The sequence below is a fragment of the Pristis pectinata genome, chromosome 3, assembly GCF_009764475.1.
Source record: "Pristis pectinata isolate sPriPec2 chromosome 3, sPriPec2.1.pri, whole genome shotgun sequence".
In the NCBI taxonomy this organism is placed as follows: Eukaryota; Metazoa; Chordata; class Chondrichthyes; order Rhinopristiformes; family Pristidae; genus Pristis; species Pristis pectinata.
The window spans coordinates 67,165,134-67,179,030 of NC_067407.1; the positions used below are offsets into that span (position 1 = coordinate 67,165,134).

General features: G+C 44.8%; 1 protein-coding gene across 4 annotated transcripts in view; it reads right to left on the minus strand.

Moving 5' to 3' along the window:
• Positions 1-13,897, minus strand: part of LOC127568134 (roquin-1-like) — a 103,003-nt gene that overhangs the window by 39,958 nt on the left and 49,148 nt on the right. For all 4 annotated transcript variants that reach the window (XM_052011502.1, XM_052011499.1, XM_052011500.1 and 1 more), the window contains 2 exons: positions 8,432-8,671; positions 7,626-7,801 (listed from right to left, as the gene is read on the minus strand). In XM_052011502.1, coding sequence (XP_051867462.1) covers positions 7,626-7,801; positions 8,432-8,671 — 416 coding nt within the window. The remainder of the gene's footprint in view (positions 1-7,625; positions 7,802-8,431; positions 8,672-13,897) is intronic.

Here is a 13,897-nt window from a genome sequence, read left to right on the forward strand (position 1 = left end):
CAGCTGAGCACGTCACGGAAACCAGCCTCCCCTCCATGGAGTCTGTCTACACTTCTCACTGCCTTTGTAAAACAGTCAACATAATCAAAGACCCCACCCACCCCAGATATTTTCTCTTCTCCCCCCTCCCATTGGGCAGAAGATACAAAAACTAAAAGCACATACCACCAGGCCCAGGGTTGAGGACTATTGAATGGTTCCCTTATACGATGAGATGGACCATGACCTCACGATCTACCTTGTTGTGACCTTGCACCCTATTGCAATGCACTTTCTCTGTAGCTGTGACACTTTACTCTGTACTGTTATTGTTTTTACCTGTACTACATCAATGCACTCTGTACTAACCCAATGTAACTGCACTGTGTAATGAATTGATCTGTACGATCGGTATGCAAGACAAGTTTTTCACTGTACCTCGGTACAAGTGACAATAATAAACCAATACCAAGGACAGCTTTTACCCTGGTTATAAGACTATTGAATGGTTCCCTAGTATGATAAAATAAACTCTTAACCTCACAATCTACCTCTTTATGACCTTGCACCTTATTGTCTACCTACACTGCACTTTCCCTGTAGATGTGACACTTTATTCTGCATTCTGTTATTGTTTTCCCTTGTACTACCTCAATGCACTGTTGTAATGAAATGACCTGTATGGGTGGCATGCAAAACAAAGTTGTTCACTGTACCTTGATACTTGTGACAAAACCAATTTACTTACCAATTTATAAGTATGTAATGACAAAATAAGGCCTCAGTAACAAAGGGGTGTATGGTGGTTCAGTGATTATGTTACTGGATCCAGAGACAAGTTCCAATTCCACCCTGGCAGCTGGAGAGTTTCAGTTTAAACAAAATCTATCTTAAGAAACCTCCAAGTCCTCAAAAAGCATCTGGTTCACCAATGTCCCTCAGGGGAACAACCTCCCTTCCACACTCAGTCTAGCCTCTACACAACCAATCGTTCCCGTGCGGTGTTTGGGGATGGGCAATAAATGCTGGTATTACCAGCAGCATCAATATAACCTGACCAAATAAAAGTAAACACTTCATCACTAGCAGTGGGTAACCATGGGCTTGGTAATAAAATGGGACTGTGACAGCCAGCTAAAGGAAGAATGAGTGAGTACTAAATACCACTTGACTGACAGCATTCAGCACCTAGTAAAATATAGGTAACTCAGTGGGTGGGACAGCATCTACACAGGGAAAGGGACAGTCGATGTTTCAGGTCAAGACAGTCCAGTTGATGGGTTTTGGACCTGAAACATCAACTGTCCATTTCCCTCCATAGATGCTGCCCGGCCTGCTGAATTCCTCCAGCTTTTTGTGTGTTGCTCCAGATTCCAGCATCTGCAGTCTCTTGTATCTCCTGTTAAAATAGGCTATGGAGACAGCTAGTGACCATTAAACCCTGTGTAACTCATAAACAGGAGCTCAATGACAATAGGTAACCAGTAAACATTGCCTCATAGTGAACTACCATGAAACATGGTTGGAAGAACAATGAGTAATCATCAAACACAGATTCAATGACAGTAAGCGACCATTACACAAGGAATTCTACCAGCGAGAAAACATTAAACACTCCCCTTGAATAAACATTAAGCACTCAGTGAGTAACCATTAAGTGTGGCCTCTGTAGCAGTAGGCTACAGTCCAACACGGCCTTAGCAACAAAGTAACCTAGACAAGACTTCACTAACACTGAGTAGTTATGAAATAGAACCATAGAACCATACAGCACAAAACAGGCCCTTCGGCCCGCCATGTTGTGCCGTCCATCAAACCACCCTCACACTACCTAACCCTTTCCTCCCACATATCCCTCCATCTCACATTCCTCCATATGCCTATCCAACAAGCTCTTGAACCTGTCCAATGTATCTGCCTCCACCACCACCCCAGGCAGTGCATTCCATGCACCAACCACTCTCTGGGTGAAAAACCTCCCCCTGACATCTCCCCTGAACCTCCCACCCATAACCTTAAAGCCATGCCCTCTCGTCTTGAGCATTGGTGCCCTGGGAAGGAGGCGCTGACTGTCTACTCTATCTATTCCTCTCAATATTTTATATACCTCTATCATGTCTCCTCTCATCCTCCTCCTTTCCAGTGAATAAAGCCCTAGCACCTTAAGCCTCTCCTCATATTCAATACGCTCTAATCCAGGCAGCATCCTGGTAAATCTCCTCTGCACCCTCTCCAATGCCTCCACATCCTTCCTATAATGAGGCGACCAGAACTGAACACAGTACTCCAAGTGTAGCCTAACTAGAGTTTTGTAAAGCTGCATCATCACTTCGCGGCTCTTAAACTCAATCCCGCGATTTATGAAAGCCAACCTCCCATTGGCCTTCTGAACTGCTCTTTCCACCTGTGAGGCAACTTTCAGTGAACTGTGAATATGAACCCCCAGATCCCTCTGCTCCTCCACACTGCCAAGTACCTTGCCGTTTACCCTGTACTCTGCCCTGGAGTTTGTCCTTCCAAAGTGTACCACCTCACACTTCTCCAGATTGAACTCCATCTGCCACTTGTCAGCCCAGCTCTGCATCCTATCAATATCCCTCTGTAAATTCCGACAGCCCTCCACACTATCCACAACACCGCCGATCTTAGTGTCGTCCGCAAACTTACTAACCCTCATCTAAGTCATCTATAAATATCACAAAAAGTAGAGGTCCCAGAACCGATCCCTGCGGGACACCACTAGTCACTGCCCTCCAATCCGAGGGCACTCCTTCCACAACAACCCTCTGCTTTCTACATGCAAGCCAATTCCTAATCCACACAGCCAAGCTTCCCTGGATCCCTTGGCCTCTGACCTTCTGAAGAAGCCTACCATGAGAAACCTTATCAAACGCCTTACTAAGATCCATGTAGACCACATCCACCGCACTACCCTCATCAATCTTCCTCGTCACCTCCTCAAAGAACTCTATCAGGCTTGTGAGGCAAGATCTTCCCTTCACAAAGCCATGCTGGCTGTCCCTAATCAGTCCATGATTCTCTAGGTGTTCATAAATCCTATCCCTTAGAATCCTTTCTAACAGCTTACCCACCACAGACGTGAGACTCACCGGTCTATAATTCCCTGGCCTATCCCTATTACCTTTTTGAACAAGGGGACAACATTCGCAACCCTCCAATCCTCTGGCACCATCCCTGTGGACAACAAGGACTCAAAGATCCTTACCAGTGGTTCAACAATCTCCTCCCTAGCCTCTCGAAGCAGCCTGGGGAAAATCCCATCAGGACCCAGAGATTTATCTGTCTTAATATTATTTAACAACTTCAACACATCCTCTCTCTTGATATCTACAACCTCGAGAACTTTACCCCTACCAGCACTCCCTTCCACGTCATCAAGACCCCTCTCCTCAGTGAATACCGAAGAGAAGTACTAATTGAGAACTTCTCCCACTTCCGCCGCCTCCAGGCACATTCTCCCATCTTTGTCTTTAATCGGACCTACCTTTATCCTAGCCATCCTCCTACCTTTCACGGACTTGAAAAAGGCCTTGGGATTTTTCTTAACCCTACTAGCCAACGCCTTTTCATGTCCCCTTCTAGCTCTCCTCAGCCCTTTCTTAAGTTCCTTCCTCGCTATCCTATATTCCTCACGGGCCCTGTCTGAACCTTGCTGCTTATACCTCAGGTACGCTACCTTCTTCTCCCTAACAAGTCGTTCCACCTCTCTCGTCACCCACGGTTCCTTCACCCTGCCATTCCTTCTCTGCCTCACCGGGACATATTTATCCCTAACATCCTGCATAAGATCCCTGAACATCGACCACATCTCCATCGTACATTTTCCTTCAAAAAGGACATCCCAATTTACACTCCCAAGTTCTCTCCTTATAGCCTCATAGTTCGCCCTTCCCCAATTAAAAATCCTCTTGTCCTCTCTGCACCTGTCCCTGTCCATGACAATTTTAAAGGTTATGGAGCAATAGTCACTGTCCCCCAAATGCTCACCCACCAATAGATCCTTCACCTGTCCCGGTTCATTTCCTAAAACTAGATCTAACATGGCATTCCCTCTAGTCGGCCTGTCAACATACTGCGTCAGGAATCCCTCCTGGACACATTTACCAAATTCCGTCCCATCTAAACCTTTGGCACTAAGCAGTTCCAGTCTATATTTGGGACTATTCAGTAAGAGTGAAAATGAGTAATCATTTTATTTCATCGGTAACAGTGAGTCACCAGTAAAAGCTCCACTATAAGGTAACTGAAGTAATACAATCTCAGAGCACCAATGCTGGTCATTCAAGCCAGCGTGCTAGGGAACAGCAAACCTGTCAAATTCCTTCAGTTTCCTGTCTCCCCGAACTACAGATTTTTCCTTTAACTATTGTGTGTACTAATTTGCCATTGAATCCATGTCCACAACTTTTCAGGACCCTGTTGATGATTGATTAATGGCATCATTCTGAAAAATATCCTCTGCACCCTCTCTTAGGGTTAAGGACACTTTTTATAGGGCTCGGCACAGAAGAATGCTTCAGCGGGCCCAACCTATAAATTGCAAATATTCCTTGGTTTTCACTCTATTCCTTTATTTACAATGCTAGGATCCAGAGTGCTTTTGCAGCCACTTAAAATCTGTGCATGCATCCTCAGATCTGTTCCTGTGTCTGCTTTAAAAATATACCTCATTCATTGCTGAAGACATCTTTAACATTTCCAGTAAACTTTCCTCTGCCCAGTGACTATCGATTCCACCAGATTATTTGTGGCCTTATGTGGTTTGCCATTCTCCTTCTTGCCAGATGCAACAATTATACCTTTGACACATCACCAGCCACTTCACAGGAGTGTTACCTGACAGATTTTTCAAGAGAACCACTTGCCAATATTAGGGTATTTGGCCAATGAGGTAGGTTTTGGACAGCAACTCTAAGGGTTTAAGAGATGTGGAATTCTAGAGCTTTGGACCTAGATAAGTGAAGGCACAAGGGCCAATGACAGAGTGATGAAAATATTGAGGCCAGAAGTGATAAATGCAGAGTTCATAAAGAGAATGAAGGGCAGGATGAAGTTACAGAAATTGTTGAGATCAGGGATTTGTAGGAAGGAATGAGTTTTAACATTTGTTGGTTATCAGCCCCAAGGAGCCATTGTGGGTCAGTGACGTATTTATATTCATAATCATGCCTTCTGTGTTCCTTACAGGAGATCCCAAAATGCTTTACAACCAAAGTCACTGTTGTTACGCTGGAAATAGTTTGTGCATAGCAAGCTCCCACAAGGTAGCAATGACTAGATCACTTGCTTCAGTAATGAATTAACATTGGTCAGAACACAAGGGTAAACATAGAACAGTACAGCCCAGGAACAGGCCCTTTGGCCCATGATGCTGTCCCAAACTAATTAAGCTAATGACACCTAATCCCTTCTGCCTGCACACAGTCCATATCCCTCCATTCTCTGCATATTCATTTGCCTGTCTAAGAGCCTTTTAAACGTCTCCACAGTATCTGCCTCCACTACCATCCCTGCCAGTGCATTCCAGGCACCCACCACTCTCTGTGGGGGAAAAAAAAACTTGCTCCACATAACTCCTTTGAACTTTCTCCCCTCACCTTAAAATGCATTCTCTCTAGTACTAGACATTTCAACCCTGGGAAAAAGATACAGCTGTCTTGTCCATCTATGCCTTTCATAATTTTATAAACTTCTATCAGATCTCCCCTCAGCCTCTGCTGCTCCAGAGAAAACAACCCAAGTTTGTCCAACCTCTCCTTACAGCACATGGGCTCTAATCCAGGCAGCAGCCTGGTAAACCTCTTCTGCACCCTCTCCATAGCCTCCATGTCATTCCTATAATGAGGCAACCAGAACTGAATGCAATACTCGTGATGTGGCCTAACCAGAGTTTTATAAAGCTGCAACACAACTTCCCGACTCTTGAACTCAATGCCTCAACTAATAAAGGCAAGCATGCCATACGCTTTCCTTACCAGTCTATCAACCTGTGCATCCACTTTCAGGGAGCTATGATCTTGGACCCCAAGATCCCTCTGTACACCAACACTGTTAAGGGTCCTGCCATTTGATCTCCCAAAGTGCAACCCCTCACACTTGCCTGGATTAAACTCCATCTACCATTTCTCCATCTGCTGTATCCTTTGGCAACCTTCTACACTATCCACAATGGCACCAATCTTTGTTCCCCCACACTTCTACAAAATGGTGCTACAGATCCTTGGTTTAGCATCATTTTTTGAACAAGGACACCCCTGAGAGCACTTCATGAGTAATGCAATACATACCGCTGAGAATTTTGTGCTGAAGTTTTAGGAATATTACCATCATCCTCGACTCAGAGAGTGACAGCTCAATCACTGCTTCATGACTGGTGAACAGGAATAGGTCATGGGATCAGTTCAAGTTACTGGGAAGGGAAGATCAGGCCAGCCAGGAGAGTGGGTTTCAACTGCAGGTGAGCTGAGGAGGGGGCAGTCAGGCAATGTTTCAGAGGTAGAAATAGGCAGCCAGTGCAGGAGAGGGTCAGGATCACAGAGGATGCTAAGGTTACGAACATTCTGAAATTAAAAAAACCAGAAACAGGTGGAAATACTCAGCCAGCCTTAGACGTTCAGGAAAAAACAATGATGGTATGAAATAGAAGAACTTTCATGAGCACTGTAAAATGTTAGGGGTGCACCTGTTTTTAACAAGCGCAGAGTCAGGTGGTGCAGAGAACAAAGAACAAAAAGAAAGGTTTGTTTTTAGGATAGAAGGCAGGAGAGACTGAATGGCAAAAGGGATAATAGTGCAATGGGGAAGGGAGCAATACTGGAATAAGAAAATAAACAGAATATGTGTTTACAGGAGGTACAAATGAAAAAAGCAGGATCATTATCAATAGCTAGTGTTGGAAGAAAATGCGAGCAAATGTTAAGGATGAAAATTAATTGCCGGGTTCAATTCTGGCCACTGTCTGTAAGGAGTTTGTATGTTTTCCCTGTGTGCCTGCGTGGGTTTCCTTCAGGTGCTCCGGTTTCCTCCCACATTCCAAAGGTGTATGGGTTAGGAAGCTGTGGGGATGCTAGGTTGGCGCCGGAAGCGTGGCGACACTTGCGGGCTGCCCCCAGAACGCTCCACACAAAAGATGCATTTCACTGTGTGTTTCGATGTACATGTGACTAATAAAGATATCTTATCTAGTGTTGAGTAAGGAAGGCTGCAATCATCTAGATCAACATCATTAGTGGTCAGGGAGGCAAACAGAGTCAATAGCAGGTATCAGAGTCATAGAGAGATATAGCACAGAATCAGGTCCTTCAACCCACCGAGTCTATGCTGACCATCAACCACCCATTTACACTAATCCTACACTGAGGGCAATGGCTACTGTCTTCCCAGTATTTAAATAGAAGAAATCTCCAACACTGGATGCCTGTCTATGGAGAGCTGGAGATGGGCAGTGAGGTCGAGCTCAGTCTCATCAGCAGAGTGCAAAGTACACTTCCATGTTTATTTTGTAAAGCTTGCCCTTTATACATAGAAACCAAATTAATTATTTGGCACTGTAGATGCCCTTGAACTGATTCAGCAACACCCAATCTGTGCACTTCAATTGGTGCCGAAGACAATACCAGACTTACTTTGAAACACGATGCCCTGTACAGGAGCTGCACCACATGGCCAATGCTGGTCTTTGAGGCTTGTGGAAATCGGGGTTCCAGTCTCTGAACCACAAACAGCACCAGGACTTTCCTCGAGAGTGCAGAGCCATCTTCCAGTGCAAGGAGGACTAGTTTGAGAGCTTCTTCCTGCATTGCTGGGAGTCAAACAGATCAGTCACTCAATGTAGTGAGATCAACCATTCACAACACTGTTCATCCGGACCTGAAGGTACAGTTTCCTGTGCCTTAGTCTCTCTAATTTCATGTCATCGATTTACAGTTACATATCCTCAGTGATACAGCTTGTTCTACTCTTCCCAATTACCTGGTCAGCAAGGTGAGCAGGGAGTTTTCAAAAAAAGACTGAAAACCGGAATTCTGTTAAATTGCGCAAGGACAACAGTGATGTTAAATAATAAGGCTAACAATGATTTTCTTCGTTGGGATGGGGTAAAGGGAATTATACCTAACCCATACTACATCAGCGCTTGGGAGTGTTTGATGGGACAGTCTCTCTAACTCATGCTGCACCAGCCCCAACAGTCTCTGAAGGAGTAGTGGGGGGTAAAATATTACTTTGCATTTGCCCCTTGCCCAGGTTCTGCTTGTGGGGTGGTGGACAGATGGCAGTGGGTGACTTCAATAAGCAGTTTCTTCCCCAGCAACGACGATGCAAGAATTTGGAAAACATTTAACCTGCTCCCCCACCCCCCTAACCCTCACTGAAGCAGTGATTGGTGTGGTGGGCATTGAAGTGAACCTGCAGCATTACACCAGTACTGTACCTGGTCCGAGAAACTGGCAGCCCCTGGCTCTGACAGCTGCCCAGAGATTGGACGAGAGTTGCTGTGGGTTCTGATGCTGGAGGATGAGCTCGGTGACGGTGCGCTCTCCCAGCGAGCGCGCAGCCCGCATTGCCCTGATCCGGCCCTCCTCTTCCACCAGCTGGCAGTGAACCAGTGTGACCAGCTTCCTCTGCATGGGCCGGCTCAGCACGCTCTGTGCTGCACTGCTGAGCACCACACCTGCAACACAACGCAACATAACTCAGCTCAGCACAGACCACAAGGGACGCCCCCTCTCCAACTGGCCCAAGTTTATCTGGAAGTGCTAATACTGTCGCTTAGACAGGTTGCAGACACCTAACCCTGAGAGACTACAGGATCTGTCTGCATTCCACAGAACAGTCCACCATTTATTTTTTACTCTGGATGAGCCATGAATCTGGAATTCCACAACCCAGAGTGACACAGTGAACTCAAAATGAAACTGGAGTGTCAGTAGGGGAATACTTTGGGAACACTAACTAAAATTCTGTAAGTTTCATAGAATCATACAGGGCACAAAGGTAGTTACAAAAGGGATAAGGTTGGTCCTCAACTTAAGGCTAAATTGGGGGAATGCTGATTTCAATAGCATAAGAGAGGACCTGGCTCAAGATTGGGAGCAGATGCTTGCAGGTAAAACAACAGGGGACAAGTGGGAATCTTTCAAAAGTGAATTGGCAAGAGTGCAGGGCCAGTATGTTCTGGTAAGAGTGAAAGGCAAAGATAACAAGTTTAGGGAACCTTGCATGACCAAGGATATTGAAGGCTTGATCAGGGAAAAAAAGGAAGCATACAACAGGTATAATCAACTGGAAACTGAGCAAGTCTCTTCAGGAATATAGATGGTGTTAGAGAAAAGAAAGAAATTAGGAGGGCAAAAATGGGCCATGAAATATCCTGGGCAGATGGAATTTAATCTCTAAGTGTGAGGAGATACATTTTGGGAAATCAAATGCAGTGAGACATATACAGTGCATGGTAGGCCAAGACCTTAGTTCCTTGAAAGTGGTAACACAGGAAGATCGGGTGGGGAAGAAGGCATATGGCATGTTTGCCTTCACAAGTCAGGCATAGAATATAAAAGTTAGGAAGTTATGTTGCAATTTTACAAAACACTGGTTACACCCCACTTGGAATATTCTGTGCAGTTCTGGATGCTACACCATAGGAAGGATGTGATTGCACTGCAGAGAGTGCAGAGGAGATTCACCAGGATGTTGCTTGGAATGGAGGACTTCAGTTATGGGGAGAGATTAGATAGGCTTGGCTTGCTTTCCCTGGAGTGAAGGAGGCTGAGGGGTGACCTGATAGAGGTATATAAAATTATAAGAGGCATGGATAGGGCCGGTAATCAAAATTTTTTTCTTATGGGAGGACAGAGGTTTAAGGTGAGAGGAAGGAGTTTTAAAGGGCAATTAAGGGGTAAGTTTTTGTTTACAGAGAGTGATCGATATCTGGAATATGTTGCCAGAGTGGGTGGAATCAGATATGATTATGACATTTAAGAGGCATTTATGCAGACACTTTAATAGGCAAAGCAGGATATGAACCTCATGCAGGTAAATGGGATTAGTGTAGATGGGCAAAAAGGTCAGCATGAACATGGTGGGCCGAAGGGCCCATTTCTGTGTTGTATAACTCTATGACTGAGTGTTGCCCCAGCATATGGAACTGGACATCTCACAGCAACTCACAAGACAGATAGACTCCATAATCCAATGTGAAATCCTAACAATTCAACAGCACCCCACATCCAGGGAGGAATTCTCAGAGCGAGACCCAGGACTTAGTGAAATCCAAGAGAAACTTTACAGTCACACAATGATACCCTGCAAACCCCAAGAATCTAAAATATATTCTGAAATAGTGCTGAAGGAAAGACTTCAATTATTATTCTGCCTTTCATGACTATGGACCTTCTAAAGCCCTTTACTGTCTCTGCTCTAATAACCAAAGTGCAGCAGCCAATTTACTCACTAATCACCCACACTCTGAAGAAAAGAAGCTAATAACCTGCTTTAGCAGTGTGAATCAATAGATAAAATTGGTCAAGACATTAGGAAGAACTCTCTTGTGCTTCTTCAAAATAGTGATGTAGGGTTTTTAATGTTCTCCTGAGAGAGCAAAGAGGGCCATAGTTTTATATTTCATCTGAACAAATGGCAGCTCTCACTTTTCTGGGCATTCTGGGGACTGTACTAGAGTGTCAGTCTAAGTATTCCACTCTATGGCACTTTGATCCATAAACCTTAAATCATAAACTATAAACCCAGGCTAGCATGTTACCAACTGAGCCACACCTGCAGCAAAATGCTAGGTTCCAAAATACTGAATGTCAACTTGTGAAGAGTACTGTGCTAACAAAGTTTTTCTTCAGTCTGGCTGGGGGCTCCTCAACACGAGGGAGGGAGTCCTGTTCTAAACAGATCTGCTTCTGGTGATGTGTGAGGTAGATATGATGTCTTCTGCACAGAACAGTGCAGACTCCTCCTAACCAGTCCCTACCTTTTAAAGTGAACATAAATCCTGTCCCTCAGAATACCACTGACATAAGGCTCACTGGCCTGTAGTTTTCAGGCTTATCCTTACTGCCCTTTTTGAACAAGAGGACATCAGCTTTCCTCCAGTCTTCTGGCACCTCACCCAGGCTAATGAAGATGCAAAATTCTCCATCAGTAATCTCCTCCCTTGTGTCCTGTAGCTTCCTGGGATAAATCCCCTCAGAACCTGCGGATTAAGCAGCCAAACATGTGCCAATATTTCTCACATTTCCTCCTTCCTGATACAGACATGTTCTAGAATATTAACTCTCCAGTCTCCACATCTTTCTCCCTGGTGAATACTGTTGAGAAGTTTTCACTTAGGGCCTTGTTCACATCCCCTGCCTCCACACACTGATTACCCTTTTGGCCCGAGGGGACTTGCCCTTTCCTTAATTACCCTCTTGCTTCAAAAATACTTATAAAAGGTTTTAGGATTCTCCTTAATCCTATTGGCCAAGATAATTTCATGGCCCCCTTTTGTTCTAATTTCTTAAGTTCCCTCCTATCAACCTCAAAGGATTTGTTTGATACCAATTTCCTAAACCTAACATATGCTTCTTTTCCCTGATCAAATCTTCGTTAACCAAGTTCCCTAAACTTACCACCTTTGCTTCTTACCCTTACAGGGAGATGCAGACTCTGAACTCTTACTACATAACTTTTAAACACCTCCTACTTACCAGATGTAGTTTTCCCCTCTAGCAGCTGCTCCCAATCTACTTCCAACAGTTCCTTACACTATCAAAATCTACCTCCCGCTAGTTTAGGGCCCCATCTTGAGGACCAACCTTATCTTTCTCCATCACTCTACCTGGAAGCTTACCAAACTATGGTCACTGTTCCTTAAGGATTCCTTCACAGACACTTCTATCACTTGCCCGCCCTTATTCCTTAAGATAAGGCCAAATACAGACCCTCCCTAGTAGGACTCTCCAAATACTGCTTCAAAAAACCCTCTTGGATGCATTTTACAAATTCCTCCCCACCCAAGCCCCTTGCACTTAGGCAATCCCAGTTAATATTGGGAAAGTTAAAATCATCCACTTCTACAACCGTATCGTTTTACACCTTTCTGTGATCTGCCTATATATCTGTTCTTCAATTCTCACTGACTACAGTATAACTCCATCAAAGCGACTAGTGCTTTCTTATTCCTTGGTAACTTTCCCACCACTGATGTAAGGCTCACTGGCCTGTAGTTCCCTAGCTTGCCTGGCAGCCCTTCTTAAATAAAGATACAACATTATAGAGTAATAAGCCCTTTGGCCCAACTTGTCTATGCTGACCAAGATGCCCATCTGAGTCCCATTTAAGCCTTATCTCCCTCTAAACCTTTCCTATCCATGTACCTGCCCAAATGTCTTTTAAGTGTTGTTATTGCAACTGCCTCAACAACTTCCTCTGGCACCTGCGTTAACCACCCTTCAGTCTTCCCGTGGTTAACGAAGACACAAAAGGGTCCCAGCAATCTTTCCACAACATCCAGGATAGTTCATTGCTTCCCACAACATTTAGAATATACCTGCTCAAACCTAGGGAGCTATCCATCTTTATGCGTTTCAAGATGACAAACACCTCCACACATATAAGAACACACTGATTCTTAATGAGACCTACTCTTTCCCCAGTTACCCTTTTTCTCTTAATACTTATAGAATCTTTCTGGATTCTTCTTTACCTTATCTGCCAGAGATATCTCATGTTTCCTTTTGGCCCTCCTAATGTACTCCTATATCGCTTGCTTGATCCCAGCTGCCTATACTTAACATATGCCTCCTTTTTCTTGACCAGAGCCACAAGATTCCTCATCAACCAGTCTTCCCTGATGCTGCTAGCTTTGCCCTTCACTCTAACAGGAACATACTGGCCATGAACTCTCCCCTATCTCACTTTTAAAAGCCCTCTTTACTGCTAACAACTTCTCCCAATCAACCTTTGCAAATTCCTGTCCAATGCCATCAAAATTAGCCTTTGGGATTTTAACTTGTGGACCAATCCTATCTTTTTCCATAACAATTTTAAAACTAATAGAATTATGGTCACTCATCCCAAAGTACTCCCACATTGACATGTCAACCACTTGCCCAGCTCCATTCCCTGAGAGGAGGTCATGGGCAAACCCCCCCCCCCCCCCATTAGGGCGAGATACATACTGCTTGAGAAAACTTTCCTGAACACACTGAACAAATTCTGCCCCATCTAATCCCTTCGCACTGAGGCATTGCTTACTGGTGCTGCAACCATCCAGCCAAGTGGAGAGCATTCCATCAGCCTCCTGATATGCTTTGTAGATGGTGGAAAGGCCATGGAACGTCAGGAGGTGAGTCACTAGCTGTGGAACACTGAGCCACTGTTCTTCTCCTTGTTCTTGTAGGTGTGGTATATGAGGCTAACTTTGTGCAATGTTAGCCCCTAGTATGTCAGTGGTGGGTGACTCAGCAATGGTCAGATGTCAAGGGAAGTTTTACAGACTCTCTTTTGTTGGACATAGTCATTGCCTAGGACATTGCAGTCCAAATGTTAACTGCCATTCATGCTCATTTCTGAATCTTATTGGATTTTGCTGCTAGCAGGCGCACTCCACTGCCTTGGGCATGCGCATCAGGCGCACTCCACTGCCTTGGGCACGATCCACATACAGTCTGCAAGCTGCATCTTTCTGGCTGCTCTGGAGTTGCATGGGTAGTTGACATATTCAAGCCAACTCAAATCTGTCACAGACCAAAACTGAACATATCCTAATGCAACCACCTCTCAAAGGTCCCCACACAGGAAGCTCTACAGTGGTCGTTGAAGGCTAAGCCGTAGTGCCTGCCACCCACCTGGACACCTTGTCTGTCCTCCTAGTAATCACTCTACCTGGAAAAGCTCGTTCCAACTG